The sequence below is a fragment of the Carettochelys insculpta genome, chromosome 8, assembly GCF_033958435.1.
Source record: "Carettochelys insculpta isolate YL-2023 chromosome 8, ASM3395843v1, whole genome shotgun sequence".
Classification (NCBI taxonomy): Eukaryota; Metazoa; Chordata; order Testudines; family Carettochelyidae; genus Carettochelys; species Carettochelys insculpta.
The window spans coordinates 65,978,926-66,001,487 of NC_134144.1; the positions used below are offsets into that span (position 1 = coordinate 65,978,926).

Here is a 22,562-nt window from a genome sequence, read left to right on the forward strand (position 1 = left end):
CTATTGTGGGGTCTGAGCGTGGTTGTGGTTCACTAAATACAGCCTTACGCAATTACCGTACAACATTTTTAATTCCCTGCCAGGGATAATGGCTTTTGGCAGTTGGCAAGAGTTTCATTTTTGGTTCTTCATTGAGTTTTTTATTAACTCTAGGCCTCTGCCTGTGCTTTAGCTTGAGGGGTTGATCTTGCAAGCCAATGAATTCTCTTAACTCACAGAGAATTAAGGGCATTTGCTGCCACACAGGGTTGAGTTCTTGTGTCTGGATTGGGCCAGGATTCTGGCTGTGGTACAAGCAGATGTGGTCCGTTGAACCACTAACACAGGGATCAGTAATCTTTCCAAGGTAGAGTTCCGAAATTTGACCTTGTGACCTCTAAGCACGCTCTGAGTGCTGGTGCTACTTTTTAAAGTTCCTAACAGTCCTACTTACAACAGCTTCATTAATAAATAAATAGCTTTACCATTTAGGTGGTGGCTGGTAACAAGAGCTGGTCTTTTGGTAATCCACAGGTGGTGTGGCTTTGAACAAGCTCCTGGCTGCATGGGGTAGGAGGGGTGGGGCTGATCTCCTGCCCGGCGTGCTGATGAAAATGGGCTCATGTGCCTCTCTTGGCACTTGTGCCGGGGTGGCTTGTCCTGCACTAACAGGCGGTGATGATCTGTCCAGGTGTATGGGGAAGGCTTTGCTGCTGGCAAGAGCAATAAATGGACTAATACGTGTGGTAGCTACAACGTGGATCCTAAAGTGGAGCCAGGAGGGGTGTCTTCTCTGCAGCTGGTTTTTCTTCCCAAAGTTATTTGTTGTTTATGAATTTCCATAATGTAGTGACCAGTAATATAACAGCCGTAAAGCCACATTAAGAATCTGAATAAGCCTAGAGATTGTTAGCAAAAATTCTCCTTTTCCTATCCCTTCCCTCTTCTCCACTCCCTCCCCTTCCTCCCAGTTCCCTTCTCGGTAGAGGAAATGCAGTTCATATCGATCTCTTCTGCTTCCTCACAAGAGCTGTGTGCGGGTGATGTAATTTTTTTGTCTCCCGATTTCGTGAATAACTTAATTGCTTTGTTATCCCTTTGGGTATATGTAATATTAACATTGGTTAATGATGTTAATTCAAGTTGCTACCATTAATAAAATGGCATTGCCTAAAATTAAGTATTACATTTCAATTAGCAGTCCATCAAAGCCTTTAATAGTCTGGAGCATTAAAATGATATTTTAAAAAAAAAAGTCTTATTAATTTTTTATTGTGTCATGCTAATTTCCAAAGAGTGATTGAGAGCCCAGATGATCTGAGGAACAACCCTATCTGCCATGTTTCTTGAGGAAATGTCATTCTTTTGTGACATTATGCAAAAAGGTCTCATTTCCACAAAGCAGGAATCTGTTTCAGTCACCTCCTGAATTCATTACCATCCTTTTTACTTTTTAACATGAGGCGCATGATATACAGGCACCCCAGGTGGACATGTTTAAATTAATCTAGCAATAATTGATTCAGAAGAGATTTGGAGGACAGAATTTGCATAAAAGCCATAATGAGAGCAAATCCTCAGAGGGCAGACTGAACAGCTAAGTCCCTGAATACTTACATCTTCTAAACTAATTTGGTTCTATATGCAGTGTGGTGGTGGTGGGTGGGGGGGTAGAACTCATGTGCTTGGAATTCATTACACAGACCTTATTTTCTCAGGAAAACCCTAGCTTCACAGTGTGTGAAACGGGCGCCAGTCCTCCTCACGCTCACAAATACCCCTTTTCCACCCCTGAAATGACAAGCTCTGGATTTGAAGGTGAAGGGTTATTTTAGAAAGTTGTTCAGTCGTTAAAAGTTAGCATCAGGGGGCTGACAGATACTGTATTTGCAGGCTCTCCTCCCAAAAGATGACTTTTCTCAGAGGAAGCTCTAAATTGGAGGTATGACCCAACTTTTAGCAACATGCCAAAAGTGTTTGGAGGGCTGTGTATGTAACCCACGCACCCAGGGTTTTGGTTCGCTGTCCCATGGAGTAGCACCTAGACTGCTTATAGAAAGAAAGAATGAGTTTTCTCTGCAGCCTCAGCAGAGGGGCAGTTTGCTTCTAGCTCAAATTGCAGAGGCTCCTGCACTAAGCTCCAGAGGTTTCAGGTTTGATTCTGCCTGTGGGTCGTTACACTTGGGGGTCTTAATATTCCCTTCCACTACACTGGCATGTCTCTGTCTGGCCTATCATTAGATCACACAGAGTCCAACTCTGTGAAGGACTGGGGATTTGCAGCCAAGCTGATGTCACTGGGAGTGGAAGGAACTCCGCACCTCCAAGACTGGGACGGTAGCCTACAGTCCCCTGAAAAGTGAGTGTTGAGGCAGTGAAAACAATGAACCAGATTTTTTCAGGGAGCCCACTGTTGGGCTCCCCTTGGAGCAGGTGGCAAATTTCCACTCACCTCGATAGGAGCAAGGGCAGGCCAGTTTATTGTTGTGCAAACCTATTGATAGATGCACTAGGGCAGGGCTCTGCAGCCTGTGCTCCAGAGCCACGTGCAACTCTTTAAGGACTTCTTTGTGGCTCCTGACACTACAGCAAAGTTTAAAAAAAAAAAAGACCCTCCTGATTATTTTTGGTGAATATCTAAAAGCCCAACAGTGAACTCGTATCTGAATAGCATCAATATGATCTTGAAACATTGGATAACCCCCCCTTTAATATATGCAGTGCATTGTGGGATATTTGTGTGTGCTGTTCTTAAAACAGGGTTTTCAAAAAGTATGGTTTAATGTTGTTTATTAAGGACCATCTCGTATTCACGTGCATTGTGGCTCTTGAATTGCTGTTTGTTTTTCTTTTTACTGACTTCTAAAAAAAAAAAAAAAAGGTTCTTCTTGCTCTTTCATTTGCCAGCCCTTGCACTGGGATATCTAAAAGGGAAATTGGGCCAACCTGCTAAAGATACTATCAAAACCTGGTTGGTTTGTGGGTAGAACAGAGATACAGTAAGTATTAGGGGAGACTGATCTCAGCTATTTATGTGGCATAAATGGGAGTGATTTCACTGTGGCTGCTCTGAGGAGAATTTGTTTCTGCATTGTCTGGTTTAAGCTCTTACCAACTGTGTAAGGTGCAACAGTTCTATAGCATTCATGGTAAGGAAGAGTCTAAGTGACTTATGATTTGAATATTTTCCCAGTTGTTTCTCTCCCTTAAGTCATGTTATGCAGCTTTGGCGACATCTACACTAGCCAAAACTATTCCATCTGCTCATAGGAATAAGGGGACTTTGAAGTAGCTGGGGTCCTTTCGAAAAGGAGCCCCATCTGGACAAGCCGCACGGCGGTAAACCGCGTCAATTTTGAAGTGCCACGGCCACCCGCATGCTAATGAGTCACTGAATATGTATTTCAGCGCTTCATTAGTAAACGTCAAAATGGCCATTTGCATGGCCATTTCGAAGTTTTTGGCTAGTGTAGACACGGCCTTTATGTGTTATAGCAAAACACACTCTTTTCTAAGGAACACCTACCCAGAGTGCAATAGATGGGACTGGTAAAAGTAGCCCCCATTGGTCTATGGATGAGAAAAGTTAATGATTGCAGCAGCTGTCTGCCGCTACATGGTGTGCAGAATAAAATGCGTGTGCTGGGCATCACAGGAAGAGCAGGAATCTGATGCATTTCCCGCCCCCCCCCCATATTCTGGGCATTTATAGACCTTTTGGATGCCTTGAAGCTGAGAACTTGCTTGTGATAAACAACACTGTGAATTACCAAAAGGATCCTGCAGTGAAAGGTACTTCTGGTCCCAAGTATGCTAACCCTGAGTTCCATGGTAACATTGTGGAGTGCTTATCCCTGTCTAGCTATAATTAAGTCATATATTTGTTATGAGGCAACTGATAATGACAAATCTCAGCCCAAAGCACACACTGTGATTTTTCTCTTGTGCAGGCACATTAGATGATGTTTTTCTCATCCAGTTATTACATGAAATCTAGTGTGTTTGAAAGCAACACTGTAAGGCGCATCTGATGAAGTGGGTCTTTGCCCACGAAAGCTTATGCTCCAAAATATCTGTTAGTCTATAAGATGCCACAGGACTTCTTGTTGTTTTTGAAGATACAGACTAACATGGCTACCTCTCTGATACTGTACAATATGCCACACGTTCTTTACGACAGATTATGCTTGATTGGGAGTGTGGAATTTTGAGTATCCATAATTTCTTGTGATAGCTAGAGCAGAGGAATGGAACTTGTTGATCCGGGGTAGTTGGGAAGGAAGTCAGAAAATAAAAGCCTTGCTGAGTGGATCAGGGCAGGCCTGCTTAGGAGGGACATGAAATATCATAAGGAGGAGCACAGCACGATCAGTGGTGGGTCTCAGGCTCATCCATCTCATTAAAAAATTTGAAATCCTGTTACTGTTTTATGTCTGTGTATTCATACTTATATACTGATTAATAACATTTTTACATTCTACAGACTTCTTTTCTTACATGTGTCTTAAGGTTTTCTTTTCATATGAACGTAACCAACATTTCCGTCAGTTTGGATTACATTAGATAGGCTGGGGGGGCGCTGCTAGTTGCAGGGACAAAAAGTAGGGCTCGATGTAAGAAGTTTGCTCACCCCCTGGAGCAAGATCAAGCCTGATTGTCAAGTAGGAAGTTTGGTGGCATGGTTATTTGATACAATGGGTTTTGGCTGTTGAAGACTCAAATTGAAATCCTGCCTAACATCACAAGTGAAAGTAAGGTCAGGTCTGCACCTTTAACTGAGGTTTGATTTTAGCTACATCACTCAGGGGTGGTGCAAAATTAGAGACCTAATTAAGCAGACCTAATACCCAATGTAGACACTGCTAGGTTGATGGAGGAATTCTTCAAGCTGCCACTATTGGAGAGGGTGAATCGATTTCAATGGTAGAGAAACCATGTCTGTTGCTATAGTGTTTTACATTACCATGGCATAGCTGCAGTGCTGTAGCATTTGTAACATAGACAGTTCCTGGGTTTGTTTTATCTCCTTTTTGCAGTCACAGGACCATCACAGGAGCTGGTACAGGGCAGCATGAATATAGGTCTCTACTTAAAAAGATTCCAGGACTGGACAAGCCAGGGGTTTTACAGTGCTGGGTTGAAAGGGGAACTTACACAGTGTCTGTGTGCATGATGCCTGACTTACGTCCAGCGCTGTTACTATTTTTCCTTGCTTCCACAGGCACAAAATGTATTCCAAAAGGCTTAGTCAAAGAACACCCCCTGTGTGCTTCTACATTGCAATATAAAACAAAGTCAGTAAAACTTTATGGTTAGTTCTGTAATTGTGCAAAAGTCAAACAGAGTTATGGTTTCCAAATTAAATTGGGAGAACAAGGGGGGCTTTGTCTAAAGTGTTTGGAGTCAGGAGACCAGAGTTACTTTTTGGCTCTGCCATAGACTGTTCTTTGCCTCTGGGCAGGCCACATAACTGCTTTGTGCCTCAGTTTCCACATTTGTAAAATGGAGCTAGTAAATTTAACTCATAGGAGTGTTGAGAAGGCACATTTATTAGTGACTGAAGTGTTCCGAGATCCTCTGATAAAGGGGATTATAGAAGTGCACAGTATTAAAAGTGATCAGTAACTTTTAATGAACAGGGACATTTCTATTGCGTCTTTTTGCGTTTAAAAAACAGTGAGAAAAATAATTGAAAAAATTCCCATTTCCACAGCATAAGAACAGCCACATGGAGTCAGACGAATGGTCCATTTAACCCAATATCTTGTCTTCTGACAGAGGCAAATCAGGTGCCCTGGAGGAATGAACAGAACAGGTAATCATCAAGTGATCCCTCGGCTAGGGACATCATCTCTGCACCTTCCAGCTAATAGCCATTGATGGACCTATCCTCCAGCTCTTTTCTGGTCCCTATTATAGTCATTCAAAATAGCCTCTGGTAGTGGAAAGCAAAGCACCCTGGCTGGGACCTGGTACAGTGGAGCAGGCAAGGGTGGGGTGTGTTGCTTCATGTCCCTCCTTGCCCTCCCATGCCTGGTGAGTGCAGAGGCCAGCCAGACTCCTGCTGCTGGTGTCTGGTCCCCCCAGTACCTCAGGCCATATTGCACAGGGGAGGGGACTTGGAAGAAGTGGTGGAGCCCCAGCCTGCTCCACTCTGATCAGCTCTGTCAGTTCCCTGCTGCTGGTCAGTGCAGGGGTGGTTCCACCCTTCCTCCATACCCTCTCCCCTGAGCACCATGGCTGGGACTCAGGAGAGCCAACGGGACTATGCCAGGTTGCTCTGCTTTCCACTACCGGTGAGCATGAGGGCAGGTCCAACCACTGTTTCTGGCCCCAGGTCTCCCAGTAGTCCCCCTCGGACTTATGTACTGGTTTTCAAGGTAGCAGTCAGTGACTTCACCTGGAGTTCTGAGCGGTGGATACTTCTGAAAATCAGTTCCTTAATCTGTGCCTTGGTTTCTCCATCTGTGAAACAGAGACTTTTAACACTCATTTCATACTGAGTGGGACTCCTATCAGACAAGCCTCCTTATCACAAAAGCCATCATCATTTCTGGCAACCTCCTTGAGCACCTCAGCAGAGATTCCAAATACTGACTGGAGATAGGGATGAATACATGTTCAACCCTAGCAGAGGTCCCCTAGAGAAAAACTGAAGCACACAGGCAGGGAAATTTGTGCAAACTTTGGCTGCCAAATGAGTTCCTTGGATAAATAGAAGACTTCAGACTCCAGGGCACCTTTCACAAATGCTAAATTCATACCAAAACACCTAACAAAATAGCCCGTGTTTTTATATTATGTGTAGCCAATAAAGCAAGTTCAAAAGTCTTTTTTTAAGGGCATCTTGAAGCACTTAGGAAACCAGTCCATGTGTGATTAGGTTAGCTCTGTACAAAAGTAGGCTCAAGTGTCTGCAGAGCAGGTATTTATGTATACCTACTGGGTTTGGCAGGTGCCCAGAGATATAGTATGTTGTGCTCCACTGCACATGCCTGCACTGTTGAATCAGATATATTTTTGTGGGAACTTTATATAGTAGAATTCTGTTCTGGAGGGACCTCCTGTAAAGGTGACCAGCAGTTCAGTTTCAGTTGTTAGCTTCTCTGCCAGCAAAGAGGCCAACTAATGCCATATGGTGGCTCCTATGATTTGGATGTTAGCACGTGCAGAAGCAGACTGAGACCCATTGAGTCGTTTCAGACTGGGCCACCAAGCTGCTATTAGAGAGTATCATCTTGTAGTGTCTAATTCAGAGCCCATGGAAAGACTCCTATTGACTTCAGTGGCCGTTGGATCAGGTCCTTGGGTCGCTGACAAGCTGGGCTGCAATTAGGTAGTGACTTGGAGGTAGAACGCTTCTCAGCCCATTACCGATTCCTTGAACAGAAACATCAACAATTTCCCTTCCCTTCATCTCGTTTTCCCACTCCTGTCTTCTTACCTTCTCTCATGCTGCCCCCTACATACAGAACACTACCATCAACTAAGTCCCAGAATTTTCCCACCCCTCCTTTCATTAAAAGCCTTCCCTTGCCTCTTTCACAAGATCCACAAATGTCATCCCACCTCAGCCAAATGACTTATCTAGTCTTGAGCTATCTCGTCCTATGGATTCTTGTATTTTAGACCAGATCTTCCTAACTGCCTTGCAGGCTTCCATGCCATGTGCCAGCAAGTGTGATTTAGTACGCTAAGTAACTCTTCTATTCACCTGGAGATATCTGAAATATTTACATATGTCAGGATAACAGAGAGATTGCGGTAATGAGTCTTCCCTTTGCTGGTTTGTGGTGTTTTATTCCTATCTGAGAAACAACACCTTCGTCAGAAGCTAATGAGTGCTTCAAAAGATAAAAACTCACAGAGGGTATATACACTCAGAGAAAGTAACAATGGTCCAGTGGTTAGTGTGTTAGCTGGAGATCCTGCTTCAAGTCCCTGCCCCGCCACAGACTTCCTGTGTGACCCTAGGCAAGTTACTTAGCCTCTCTATACAGCAGTTAATATAGTATTCAGTATTTTGTAACAGTGTTGTGAGGATTAATTTCCCATAGATTCGTGGGCCTTCAGGATGGCATGGTCATTAGGGCTATAGAAGTATCTTGTCCAGGATAATGCAACTACAAGTAACAAGTCCTAGTCAGAATAAAGAACTTCAGAGTCTAATTAGAAGTAATAGTAGAAATAAGTCAATCGTTAACATGAAAAGCAGTCCGCTGATTAAAACAAAAAGGGGCTGATGTGCATCTAAAGAACAGCTTATGTAGTCAAATGTATCTGGCATTAACAAAAATTAAGTATGCCAGAAGGAGTCTAGTACTGTAAATGTGACTGAAAGATTTGACACATTCCGTTTATATAATTGCACTGTGTCATTTTCTTTTGTAAGACAGATGCACTGTTCACAACATAAACAGCACTAATGGGTAAATGTACCAACTGCTGGTGGCACAGAGAAAAGCTCCGCTTTCTTCCTGAGCTAGGAGCAGCTTTTTAAAACAGTCTGAAAGCATGAACTCCAGCTGGCTGAGGTCTGTGGTCAGGGCAGGCAATGACACATGAATATAGCAAGGACTGCATTTTTGTCGGCATTGGTTTGGGTGTTTTTTTACAGTGCATAGTTCACTGAGCTAGAGTGTCAAGACTGTATTGCTCAGCTGTCATGTTCTATAACATTTATATTTATTTTCTTTATTGCTCCAATATGGGTTTTGAATATTTTGGTGCCCATGCACCTCTGTCTGCTGCTGCTCTCAGCATTCAAGGCCTTGTTTCAATAAAATCATAAAATTACCCACCCAACCATAAAAAGGCTTTCGTGGTTATCATCTTAAATCCAAGCATAGACTTGCCATTGACTACAATGGTTTATAGTTCAAGGGGGCCATGGCACTGATTTTTGTTCCATTTTTCAGTGTCGTTGGAACTTCATAGATACCTACGTGTTAGATTTTTGTTTTCTTTTCCACCTGGGTATTATTATCTGCTTGATATTGTTTTGACAAGAATGATCTTGAATACAATTTTAGATTTAACTATGCTGGTAAACCTGACCCTTTATGAAAAAAATGAAAATGTTTACAGTCGAGAAAAATAAGTCCTGTGGCACCTTATAGACTAACAGCTATTTTGGAGCAGAAGCTTTCGTGGGCAAAGACCCACTTCATCAGATTTGCCCACGAAAGCTTATGCTCCAAAATAGCTGTTAGTCTATAAGGTGCCACAGGACTTCTTGTTGTTCTCGAAGATACAGACTAACACGGCTACCTCTATGATGCTATCAAGAAGAACTTCCAAGGGAGCACTGATACCTACTGGGCCATGGCATAGTTTCCATGGGGAAGTGGCAAAAACCCTGGCACACTTTACAACTAGTCTGGACAAAATGCTTGTAACTCTACAAGGGGGAATGCTGCATTGGCAGAGAATGGACTGAATGGCATTGAGAGTCTTTTCTCCCTGTAGCTTTTATGATTCCACGATCCTGGTGAGTATGAAACTTGGACTTCTTCATTCCCTGATTCTTGACTACGCAGTGGATTAGGAAAGCATCAGCGGAACACGCAGGAGGTCTAGAATATGCACTGGGGTCAGGAGTGAGCATTTTATTGTGGCAATTCAACACTGTCAATCAAGGTCACCTTTTTTGGGGTGAGGTCCTCCCAGAATTTTCCTGGCCCTTCTCCTCTTTGACACACTCCACCATAACACACACCTCTGTGCAGGAAGGCTGCATGTTACTTCCCCTGGAGCCCAGTGTGGATCAGAGAATGATACCAAACGCATCTTCTGTTAATTCTATGTTGAGTCCATTGCTTGCTTCTGTGGTACAAACCGGTGAAAAATTATCCCAGTGCTCCTCTCTTGATAGCTCTCATCCTAGCATAGCTTGCATGTGATATCTCCTCAGTGCACTTTGGGTGTGTATTATCCCTGCGATAGCCTTGTATTTAATGACATGACCATGCTAACCTTAAATGTGAATTGTTTTCCATCTCTCACTTCTGTCAGTGTCTCCTGTTTGTTGAAACGTGCTTGTGTTTTTGAAAGAAAAATATATCTCCTTTGTGCGGTGTTTGTGAGCTGAGACAGAGGGCCTCCATGGGATAATTGTGGTGGGATTTTATAAAAGCCCCTTAAGAAATCTCTGCCCATCTGGGGCTGGAGAATAGCTAAATACAAGTAACACTTGTCACAGTTCAGAGCAACTGCACCTATATTCCCACTCTTTGTGCCATCAAAGGCATTTGCTGATAGGATTCCGGCTTCCATCCATCACGTCTCTGTTCCTCACTCACACTTGAGCAGGATTTTTCCAGGCTGCACAGTTGCCTTACACTATATGATAGTCCCAGAAAGCCAGACTGCTTAACCACGCTAGCTTCTGCACTTTGCTTCCTCTCCGGGGGTGATGAGCTGAGTAATTGCCAATGGGTGCAAATTACCACCCCACTGTTTCTAAGCAAGTATGTTTGTGCTATGGTGAAAGCATTACAGAGAGAACCTTTTGGGGAAAGATGAAAAAAAGAAAAAAAGAACGGGTGAGCAACCCCCGGAACAGATGTGAAGAGTGACACATGAGCCAATTTTCATCAGTGTGTGAGGTGGGAACTCAGCACTGCCCCTTTTCCCCTATGCAGATGGGATCGTGCTCAAAGCCATACTGCCTGTGGGTTAGTAAAAGACAAACCCATGCTACCAACCACCACACAAGCAGTAAAGCTCTACGTCTTAATTTATTTATGAATGAATCTAATGTTAGTAGGACTATTAAGCTGTGTCTACACTAGAGAGTTTTGTCAACCGAAGGGGCCTTACACTATACGATAGTCAAGTGCAGCGTAGGCACTTCTGCCGACAGAAAGGACTTCCGGTTCATCGGGCAGCTCTGTTTGCAGAGCTTCTGGTCAGCCATCCTGTTGACAAAGTGCAGGGCAGTCTGGCTGCTCTCTGTTGACAGAGCAGAGTGCTCTGTCGATCTGCTTTTGTGTGCAGGTGTGCTCTGTTGACAGATTCTTCTAGTGCACATGTAGCCTTAGGGACTCTAAAAAGTATCACCGACACTTGGCCTGTACGTAGAGGTAAAAAAGATCAAACTTCAGCACTCTGCCTCAGAAAGATTGCTGACCCCTGCAATAGAAGAACCTATACACGTGCTAAAAAAGGTTTACCAAAGGTCATCTGTCAGCCATATCCATCCTAAGAGGACAAGTACCTTCAGTTCATCCAGAAGGATTACATTTCCCACCCATTTGCTGGATCAGAAAGAAGGCCCTGTGCTGACACAAGAACAAGTTCCATTGGCTGATTGTGCATGTTGCACAGGAATTCTTCCTTTTGTTTGTTTTCAGCCTGCTGCCTGTTAATTTCATTGGATGACCACTAGAACTTTTGCTGTATGAAAAGTTAAATAAGACTTCTGTGTTCACTTTCTCTGCACCATTCATGATTTCATAGATGTCTTTATGTCTAGTCTGACTTACCAGTTTTTCAGGCTGAATAATCCCTCTTCATATGGCAGCCGTTCCAAACTTTACTTATCTTTGTTGCCCTTTCTGTACTTTTTTCATTTCTAATGTGTATATTTTCGAAATGGGAACTGCATGATGTATTCAAGGTGTGGGTGCACCGTGGATTTAAATAGTGGCATTATGATATTTTTTTGTTTTGTTATTGAAGTCTTCCCTAATATTCTGCTCACTTTTTTGACTGCTGCAGCACATGGAGTGATTTTTTTTTGAGAACTATCCACCATGACACCAAGATCTTTCTTGCGTGATAACAATTAATTTAGATCTATCATTGTGTACATATATTTGGGATTATGTTTGTGTATTACTTTGCAGTTATCAACACTGAATTTCATCTGCTGTTTTGTTGCCTGCTCACCCACTTCTGTGAGATGCCCTCGTAGTCTGCTTTAAAGTCAGGGTATTTATCCAAACGGGCTTCCTCTGTTGGTCTCTAGAGAATCTAGTTTGAACTAGTATGCGTGAGCTTCTGCAAGAGGTGGTATCACTCTTGGGCTGGGGAGTAGGGGCTGGTGGGGGGGTAGGGATAATTTGACTGATTTGCCTTAATTAGCACCCACTGGTTTTGGTGCGTGGAGGAGCTAAGGTAGCCCTTCCCCATAGGATAGAACACATTCACACACAAACCATTCATTTGAAACAATATACCATAAAGATGCTGCCTGGGATTGCATTGTATGTCACATCTCCCCCTGCCCCCCCCCCCCCCCCCCCCCCCCCCCCCGGAGGTTACAGATAATCCCAGCCCACAATAATACATACAGGTAACACATGAATGCCTTTCAAGGCTATTATGGGAAATTGCTGTGTCTGTCAGAACAATTGCTGATGTAATTTGGAATTGTATTTTAAAAGTCCTAGGGCCAAACACTGAGCACTTTCCTGTTGTAACTTTACAGCGCTGAGAGCCTCAGCTGAAGCTCGTTTCCAGCAATGAGAGGCTTTCCATTGACTTCGCTGGACTTGAATTTCAGACAAAACTGTCACCAAAACAAATTTTTGAGGTCTTTGTTTTTCAGCCGTAACTCAATGAATTCAATACAGTTTTCCTGAAGGAGTTAAAACCAAGAACCAACTGGGCAACAAGGGATTAAGGCATTATTTTGGGTTTAGTTGGCCCTGCCCTGCCACACCTACAGCAAATGCTCTACCTGCTGGTGGGATTAAAAGGACAGGGCAATATTTGCTTATTTGGGTAGCAGAGCTAGATGGGAGGTATACCTTCTGCTTTTCCCATCAAAACTTGCTCACGTGAAGCGAAGTTATAAGCCTTTGAAAAGAAATTTGTTTGCACCTGCTCAGTAGAAACTTGTTATTTTGGCAGCTAAATTCTCTAAAGAATACATCTGTACTGAGCATGCGCCAGTCCCCAGCTAGAAGACAGTCTCCTGTGTTCTCAATAAAACCCACTGCTGGAAGCCAGACAATCATAGAATTCCAGGGGTGGAAGAGACCTCAGGAGGTCATCTAGTCCAGCCCTTTCCCCAAAGCAGGATGAACCCCAACTAAATCATCCCAGCCCTGACTGTCAAACTAGGACTTAAAAACCTCTAGGGGTGGAGATTCCACCACCTCTCGGCAACGCATTCCAGTCCTTCACCACCCTCCTGGTGAAATAGTTTTTCTCAATAGTCAACCTACACCCCTCCCTCTGTAACTTTAGACCATTGCTCCTTGTTCTGCTGTCTGTCATGATTGGGAACAGTCTCTCTCCATCCTCTTAAAGGAATTAATCAACAGGGGCAACTGAGGGGTTGGGGCAGTCTTAATTTGGGCATTTTCCTAACTTCTGAATCCTTGATTTTGCTGTCTTAATGTTCTTTTAACATAACTTTGATGCAATATGTAGTAGCTGCTGCAGATGCAGATATTAGAGAATGTGAAGAGTTACAGATCATCTTTATGGCAATATTCAAAACCCATGGGGACAAGAATAAAACATAGCATATGACTTTTATGTGTAATGTTGTTACCTGGTGCCTCTTTTCTACTGTCTCTTTGAGCAGTTTATTATTGTATTTGCATTACATGAATCATGCCTATACATAGCATTGAGCCATTTAGATTCCTTTGGAGTATTTGTACTTTTCGATTTCTTCACAAATTCCATGGATATTGCATGCGAGGAGTTGTATAAAGGCACTTAATTTTTCAAGGTTTTGTGTGCTGAATATTATCACACCTATTTGACACATGTGAGTTTGTAATGGAAGAGGAAAACCACCCCAGAGACTTTTTGCAGACTGTAGGTAGGGATGTATGCTTCCTAACAAAATTCTTTGCATTGCAGGTGTCCTCCCAGGGCCTACCTTTGAAGCTAGATCTGCAGCAGGTCTCCAATCATGGTTGTATCAAGATTAAAGGGCATTTCTTTGTCACTGGCAAGCCTTTTCCTTTTCACTTTTCACCACTCAGCATCACAGAATGCACCCGAATATGCTGAAATGGAGCAACAGCAATGTGTCAGAAGAGAACACCCCACCATTGCTTTCGAAGGTAAGAGATTGTCTTCCCTTGGGTGGCTTAGCTTGATTGCAAGGTACAGGAGGATAAAACCCACTCTGGAGTTCTCCCTAGAGTGCTGTGTCTTGGGAAACTGAGAGTCAGAGCAGAGACATGGGAAATAAGACCTCAAGGTTTTTATTTACCATTCAGTGTCTTTTTGCAATTTTGGGTGTCTCAGTGACTTTTGCTGTAGTTTCCTCATTTGTAAGTGGGTTCAGTGTTGTTTATAATCCTCACGGGCTCAAATGAGTCTTAATTCATACTTGTAAAGCATTTTCAGATATTTGTATGAAGGGCACATTTAATTATTTTGATATGTAGAGCAAGCCTATTATGTATACTATTACAATACGGTTGTCACTAGTTGTTTCCATTTTTGTTGTTGCTTTTTTCTGCCTGCCTTTGTACACATTGCTGGTGGTTTTCTGATCTCTATCCAAACTCTGGCCTCGATAAGATCTTAGATTCAAAAGAGTACCGTAAATCCCTGAAATGCACAAATTCGAGTTGCGCTTAACTTGCATTAACGCAAGTTAAGCACAACTCAGAAGCCGCTCTACTGCTGTCTGCCTGGCGCAGCTTCTCCCAGGTGGGGAGGCCAGGTGGGCAGCTGCAGTGGTGTGGCCTCTCCCCTGCTTCCTCCAGTTGGGGGAAGCCAGGCAGACAGCCGTGCCTGGCTCCCGGAGTGGCCTGGAGCAGGAAACTGAGCAGGGTTGGTGCCCTCCCCTCCACTCTGGAGCTGGGAAACTGACCAGGGCTGGTGCCCTGGTCAGTTTCCTGGCTCTTCCAGGTTGCGCAGGAAGTTGACTCCTGAGGGTTGCAAGAACATAACCCCCATGTAAGTTGGGGGTCTACTGTAGCTTGTTTAACTGCAGAGGCCTCAAGTACCACACCTAAAAGCATCCGAACCTCTTACTTGTGTCTTGTAGCATAAGAATTCCCCTTGAAGAACTGTGTCCTTATCCCCAATAAATAATCCATGGTACCCCTCAGATTCATTCTGTCGGTGGTTCTACCTACCTCACCTGTCTGGTTACATGGCCCTCTTATCTGAGCACCCATACTGTCTAGCGTAAGGGGTTCTGTATGCCATTACCATAGTTTGCTGAGCTTCCTTGTCAACTGTAGTTTCCTTCTAAATGTTGAAGTATTGATTTTGGTTCCTCTTTGGGGGATTGCAGTACGTCAGTGGTTAGGCTCTTTATTGAGGGCATCTGAGTCAGGCTTCTGTGACCTTTGAGATGGGGTATCTGGGGAGAAAGGAAAAGTTGAAAGGTTCCTTGCTGACCTTTTAGGGCTCTTGTCTAAGGTTTTTTGATCCTCCGAGGGAAAGAAGCCATTGTCTGTACATTTGGAAACCGTTTTCTTGCCTGTTTTCCATTATCCATGCTTTAAAAGTTTAGGTGGATTAAAGTAAATTAGCAAGTCTTTAAGCCTATATAATAGGGCACTGGCTCTGACCTTGTTCCTGTGGAATGGGTAAACAAACCTTGATTTTTAATAGCTTAATAATTCAGCCCGCCCGCCTTGTTGGAGAAGAGTGAAAGAAGAAATCCCTGAGGTTGAAAAATGTGTTGGCGCACAGCTGGCTATTTAAACAGATAATACAGTAATGAGCATACTACAAGTACAAAGAGAAAGAGAAGGAAGTTGGTTGTCTAAATATTATCCAGAAGGCACTGTTTTTTTTTATTTTGTTTTGTTTTCTTTCACAGAGAACCAGTGTATAGGATCCATCTTTAAGATGTTACCTTCTGTAGCCCCCATGAGTTTTAGAAGCATGTTTCAACCCCATATCCCACGAAGCCAGTTGGAGGAGTTGTTGCTCAAAATGGGTGTCTTAGTTTGCCAGACTGCTCTGGGTTAACCAGGCATGTCAGGAGCAAACACATGCACACAACCCAACTGTGCATTCCTTTTTCCTTTCGCTGCTCTTTTTTGGTATTAATTGAAGCGAGGCGATTATGGAAATGAAAATTACAGCTATCTCAGGGAGTGTCCTCACATGGGTCCTCTGAACCCTGGATGGTTTCATGGTTATAGTTTGTTTCGTACACCTCTTTCCCGGTGTTTGTCAAGGTACATTGTTGTCTTGTGTGTTTGCTCTGCCATGTGGCCTTTTTGTGCTGAAGATCTTGTGTAATGAAAATATGCAGAATGAAACTAAAGGCTGTCTGTCTCTTAACTGCAGGCAGCACTCAAAATCTGTTGACGAGAGTGCTCTGCATCCAAAAAGCAGGATGGCTCTTTTATTTGATTTACCTAAAGGCTATATCCTGTCCTGGCCTCAACACCAGTTGGCATAGAAAGTGCTGAATGCATTGGAATCATCGCAGTTCTGCTGAACAAGGGGAGCTCACTGGGAAATCCGCATTCTATGCGCTGCAGAGTATTTCATGAAGCATGAGGTTGTGGCCAATACAAATACATTGCTTGGTGGACCATCGGAGCTGAAAGTAAGCCAGTGTGCCCTGGAGGGCGGCTCTGCTAAGAAGCAGCTGCCCTGCTGGGGTGCTTGGCTGCAAGAACAGGTACATTGCACTTCCAGCCTGGTTCCCAGGGGCTCTCCTGCAGGCTGCCATGCTAAACAGCAGGCAGCCAGGCAGGTGAAAGGGGCTGGCTGGGGTTGTATGTACACATTACTGTGGGACTGCCACAGCCCTGAGCAACCCCTCTATCTCCCCGGGCCCTCCTTAGGGTCACTGTCAGGGAGTGAGGGGGAACCCTGCAACATGGTGCACCCCAGCCAGGAGGGAGACGCGTGCACATATGCTGTATGTCAGACGCTGTTTGCTGTTCCTCTTCCCAGCATGGACTGAGAGGACAGCACACAATGGCCCCGCATCCCTCTCCCTTCTGGCTGGGAAGCAAGTGATCCATGCTATGTACTTTCCCCTCGCTCCCTGACAATGTTGAGAAGAGGGAGAGCAAGCAGCATCCTGGTAGGAATCTTGGGGTGGGGGCCGGGGGTTCAGCCCTCCATGTCCTCCCTAAATACACCCTTCCCCTCCCTGCACTTCCCCCCCTACACACTCATACCCCAGCCCTCTGCCCTTAGCCTCTCCTCACAGAGCCAATGTGCCCCCGCACACACCTCAAACCCCTGCCCAAAGCCCCTCCTCACACCCCCTAGACTGACTCCTGTACACCCTGACAGTCTGCCCTGAGCTGCTCCTCACACCCCTCAAGCCTTATCCTGCACTCCCCACACACAGCCAGCCCCCTCCCCTGAGTGAGCCCACACCTCCAAGTCCCTGCCCTGATACCTGCCTGCCCCCCCACACCCCAAAATCCTTCCCTAGGCCTCCCACGCTCCACCCACAAGGGCAGTTACTGGCACTGTAGCTTATTGGCAGCTGTTGCTCATGGCCTAGGTAGGGCACTGGATTGGAAGTCAGGACTCCTGGATTCTAGTCATGGCTTGGTTATCAATGAGTTGAGTCAGGGTAGGCCAGCACTCTTTCTTGTCCACTTGTTAGCCTGTTGTGGGAATGCCTGCCACTGGTTGTGAGATTTGTCCTACCAACGATTATTTAGCCCTTCTTCTAGTGCAAAGTTAGAACCGGTACCTGGTTCTGCAGGCTAAAAGATACATTTGTATTGTCTGCATCTCCTGGATCTGCCAACTGAGCCAGAAGTCACTTGAAAACAGGTCTTAATTGAGATTTCTACTGAGTCTTACTTTTCTCTGGCTTTGTGTGTTAAATCTTAATGCCTTCTTGATTGGTTTTGGTTAGGAAAGAACGTTGCTTAAATGAGTTAAGAAATTACTGAGGTCCTCTTAGCCAGTCAGTTCACCCGGAGGTATGGGGTGTTTTTACAGGCGAAGATGGAAGTATTTGTGGGAGTCCCTGGTTTCTAGATAGGCAGTGCAGTTCTCCTCCTCTGCCCCTCGAGTATGCATGACATGGGGACCACAGCTGGTGCTAGGCTTAAGCAGACTAAGCATTTGCTTAGTGCCCTGAGCAGCTTGGAAGGCTATTAATTACTGGGGGGTAGGGGTGCTGGGTGGAAGTTCCGGCTTAGGGTCTTCAGTGGGTAGCACCAGTACTGTGGGGACTGTCAGTGAAACTGCCTCAGCTAACCAGAGCCATCATGCTGCTGAGTAGGGAAGAGGTGGAGTGAGCTAAGTAACGAAAGATTGTTAGTTAGGGTGATCCGTCCCATGTTAGGGATGCCAAAAGACATCCCAACTTATTTTTTTAAAAGTTTGCCCCCTCCCCTGCTGACCTTTTCCACCAACAGCTGGAGCAGCTGCTGGCCGAAGTCACTTTCCTGAGCTTCGGGGAAGTAGGGGAGCTTGGGTGGCTGCTGTGGCCTTGCCGCTTCCCTGGCGCTTGGGGGGGCGCTGGTGGCTGCCGCTTCCCCAGGGCTCCCGGTGGCTGCTGCTTCTGCGTGGCTCCGGTGCTGGGAGTGCCAGCGGCTGCTGCTTCCCCAGACCTCTGGGTCTGGGACGACTAGCAGCTGCTGCTTTTTCGGGGCTCCTGGTGCCTTCTGCTTCCCCAGGACTCCAGTGCTGGGAGTGCCAGTGGCTGCCACTTCCTCGGGGCTCCAGGACCGGGATTGCCAGTGGCTGCTGCTTCCCTGGGGCTCCTGGGTGGGCCAGCATCTGCCACCTCCTACCTGGCTCCCTGGGGCTTGGTGATGCCAGGAGGAGCTGCCTCTCCACACCCATATCTCCCTGTCCGTATTTGGCACAGGGAGATACGGTTGCCCTGTTGATAGATCCCTAACCACATAGAATATTATATTTGACAGCTTTTTATAGCCTATCATAACTGTTGTTGAAAATAGCCATGCATGCAAAATTTGGCCTATTGGGAGATCCTGAATTATGTTCAGTGAATTTTCTGTTGCCGTTGCCGGGTGTTTTAAAATTGATTGATTGGGGAGGGTTCTAATCTGGAATTTTACTTTGGGCTGATATGTGTAGTCATGACCTGTTCCCAGATGAGTATGATTTGGGTAGCACTAATGTAGTTTGCTGTGTATTCATGCATTGTTCTTGTTTTTATTTAAAACAACATATTTTTGAAAACTGTCCAACTTGCAAACGTTGAGATCTGTGGGGATATATTAAGTGATTGCTGCTTGTACTGAAACAAAAGCCTGTTTTAACTTTGTGTGGGTGGAAAATAATGGGGTATGATTTATTTCTCTTGGGTTTGCATGAATTTGTGCCAAACCCGCCCCTCCCCCCCATATTACAGTTGAACTGGTCGCTAATGCATTATTCTCTTTAGTATGCATAGATGGGGAAAATATGCACACACACGATCATCAGGGAAGTGCACCATCCTGCTATGAAAAGCCCATAGGAAGTTTAAGTTTTGCTAAAGATTTACATTCATGTTAAGTGCACTGAATTTTTAGTATTCCTAACCATGAATTTAGTTAACAAAGAAGGAGGGTTGTGGAATAAAGTCTTGGTGTTATTGCTGGCCAAATACCCTGTTGGAAACCATGGACTATATGGGAAAAATCTGTTGCCACCCTGGAATCTCCATTAAAGGAGTTGGGAATTTAGCTGAGAATGTAACATTAACTGATGCCTAACACTGTGGTGGTGCTGAATATTTAACCTTGGGGCATTGCGTCAGACATATGTGCATCTGACGAAGTGGGTCTTTGCCCGCAAAAACTTATGCTCCAAAATAATCTGTTAGTGAATAAGGTGCCTTAGGACTTCTCCTTGTTTTTGCGGATACAGACTAACACGGCTACTCCTTTGGTTCTCTTCTTTTAGAAAACCTGTAGTATTTCTTTTATCTTGAAAATGGAGCTATAGCAAATGATTCTGATATTTTTCTCCTCAGGGTAGGTTTAGAATTTGTTTTTAAATTACTAGAAATAAAGTCATAAATAATTAATAGTGGTTAGGAAGACAGGCTTGCTCTCAGGCAACCATCTGAAAATCTCAAGCAACAGCTTTCTACTCTGCATTACAAAATGTATATTTCTGTAAAAAAATACAATCATTTTTCTTCGGTGTTTACTCATCAATGGTGTCCTGTAAGCCTTGCAAATAAACACGAGAACTGATAAAAAATGATTCAGTACACTGTGCCAAAACGCTTCTGAGTTGAAAAGGGTCTGGGAAAAGTGCCCTTCATTCATAAAATGCTTTAAACAGAGTCACTCACAAGCTGCAGAGAAAAGGAAGATTTTATGGTGAGATTAAAGGAGGGGAGGGGTGATTCAGAGCCTCTTACAGAGGGGAGAAAGAGGGAGTTGTAAAGAGGTGCGATAACATAAGTGAAAGAGCAACTGCCGAGTGCAAAGGGAGATGGGATTTGGGAGGCAGAGGAGAAACAGGTGAGGTGGTATTGTGGAGCAGAGGGAATGGGTTGAGTGTGTCAGAAAGGTAGCATGGATGGAGTGAGTCCACACACAATTTCTTGAAGAGCATCTAGGTGCCACTAGCTTAATTTCTGGTAACAGTTGCATGCAGTGTTGCTCGATTCTTGAATATAACATTCAGAATGGTAGCATCCGGGACATGAAATTATGCTGTTAATAAGTAGTGGTGCTTTACAAATCCCACATAGCAACCCCAGCAAAAGAGAGGAAAGTGGGGGGAAAAAACTCTTTTCAATGGTGGTTCAAAACAAACAAGTGTGGGCTTTTCAGAGAGCTCAATCTGGATTTTAGGATTTGCTTAATTTGCTCCTTAACCGATTCAGTTTGTGAGTCAATGGTATTGCAAAACTGATTTAGTTAGCCTCTGTGTGCACCTTTTGTTGTTGAGAAGTGTTATCCTATTGTTGTAATTTAACACCTTCCAGGCAAAGATCCCATTGTGACTGAATTCAATGTGTGAGAACTGTTCAATTGGTACCACAGAATGAACCTCCTTAATCTGGATTTCCCGAGTCTGGCAACACCCCTGATCTGGCACCATTGGTGACCCTGTAGGTGCTCTTGAGCTGGAGCACTCATGGGGAAGGACTGATGGGCTGGGTTCGGGAGTGTTGCAGGACCACAGAAGAGCCAGGCCAAGGGTGGGGGAGCAGCTGGGAGCAGAGCTTTGACCTTCCCCCTCGCCCCCTCGGGAACAGCAGCAGAACCCTGGGCAGCTGGCACAGTCGAGCCTCAGGCAACTGGCTGGTTGGTGCAGGGGAGTCCTAACACCTTTGGGAGTGGAGCCCTGGCACCCCTGAGGAGCCATCAGCATTGATCTCCCCGGTCCTGCAAATTCCCTGGTCGTAAGGGTGCCAGACCAGGAGGGGTCAAGAGATTGATCTTGTAAGGTGGTGAGCACTGTGTGGCCCTGATCCACGAAAACACATAAGCATATGCTTAACTTCAAGCCAATGGGATGACTCATGGTTAAAGCTAAGCATGCGCTTAAGTGTTTTTCTGGAGCAGAGCCAGAGTGCTCGTCACTTTACAGAATCAAACCTCGTACTTGGAAACCTCAACACACTTTTTTTTGGTCTGCTCAGAATGTTGAGGATTGATTGCCAGTTGGCTTAACCGTGATAGAGGAGATGGATACATCTGGTCGGGATAAGCTTTCTGAAGTTAGGGAGAGCTTGATTAGCTTTCTCTTGTTAGATTCCTGTGTGAATATGTAGTGGAAGTGCTAACGTGATGGCTACCATCTTGACTTACACATAGGAGACAGAGCTGGGGATTTCAAGAGCTCATAAGTGATACTTCACACTTGCGTGCTGTGTGGGGCTGTAACAAATGTATATTCTCAGGACCGAGGGGCACGCTTAATTTTACATTCACCAGTGGGTCAGATGAAGGCACTAGACAGGAGGCAGTGAACTATTGCAAGTGTTTTGAAAGAGAGCAGTTTCCAGGAGTATTGCCATTTTGGCATGCAGAGCGGATACATGTGGAAATGCTTTGAATACATGCAGGGTCAAACTTTTCTGGATGTTCTTTCAAACAGGAAGTGAAAACTTAACACTGGAGGATGATCAAGGACTACACGTCTCAAATGGTCTCCATTAACATGCTGTACAGGTTGAATCTGAATATTCTGGCACGCTCTTGTCCGGCAACAGCCGTAATCTGGCATGATTTTGTTAGCTGGACGACCACTTATCATGGGTGCGGCCAAGTTTCCTGTGATTTCGTAAAGTTTGTTTAGAGCCACCAGTCCTCGCTCTTAGCGTTCTGTGCTGTTATTTAGCTCTAATATATCCCTAAATGTCTTCTAAGAGCCCAGTAAGCAGTGGAAGTTTTGGTAATGTGCTAGACAATGTTGATCTCCTGTGGTCTGGCAAATTCCAGTCAGGTTCTGAGGGTGCCACACGAGAGACGTGCAACCTGTAGAACCAAATAGTCTTGTGTGTGAAATCTCGGCCTGAACTTTGCATCTTAAGCTTCTCTACCTAAAAACTACTAAGGATGGCCCAGTGCTAAGAAGGCAGCCTGGGCAATCTGCAGATTTAAAACCCAATCATAAAGGATTTTTCAGGCTGTTATTCATTCATAGATGTATATATTTAAAAGCTAGAATACATGATTAGCTGCTCTAGTTTGACCACCTGTATAAAAGAGCCATAGACTTCTGTCCAGTTACACCTC

The 22,562-nt window shown here is 44.7% G+C and overlaps 1 protein-coding gene across 2 annotated transcripts in view; it reads left to right on the top strand.

Annotated features, from left to right (window-relative positions):
* SEMA5B (semaphorin 5B) overlaps positions 1–22,562 on the top strand; it is a 341,594-nt gene that overhangs the window by 155,647 nt on the left and 163,385 nt on the right. For both annotated transcript variants that reach the window (XM_075001545.1, XM_075001546.1), the window contains exon 3: positions 13,804–14,009. In XM_075001545.1, the coding sequence (XP_074857646.1) occupies positions 13,856–14,009 (154 nt within the window). In that variant the 5' untranslated portion in view covers positions 13,804–13,855. The remainder of the gene's footprint in view (positions 1–13,803; positions 14,010–22,562) is intronic.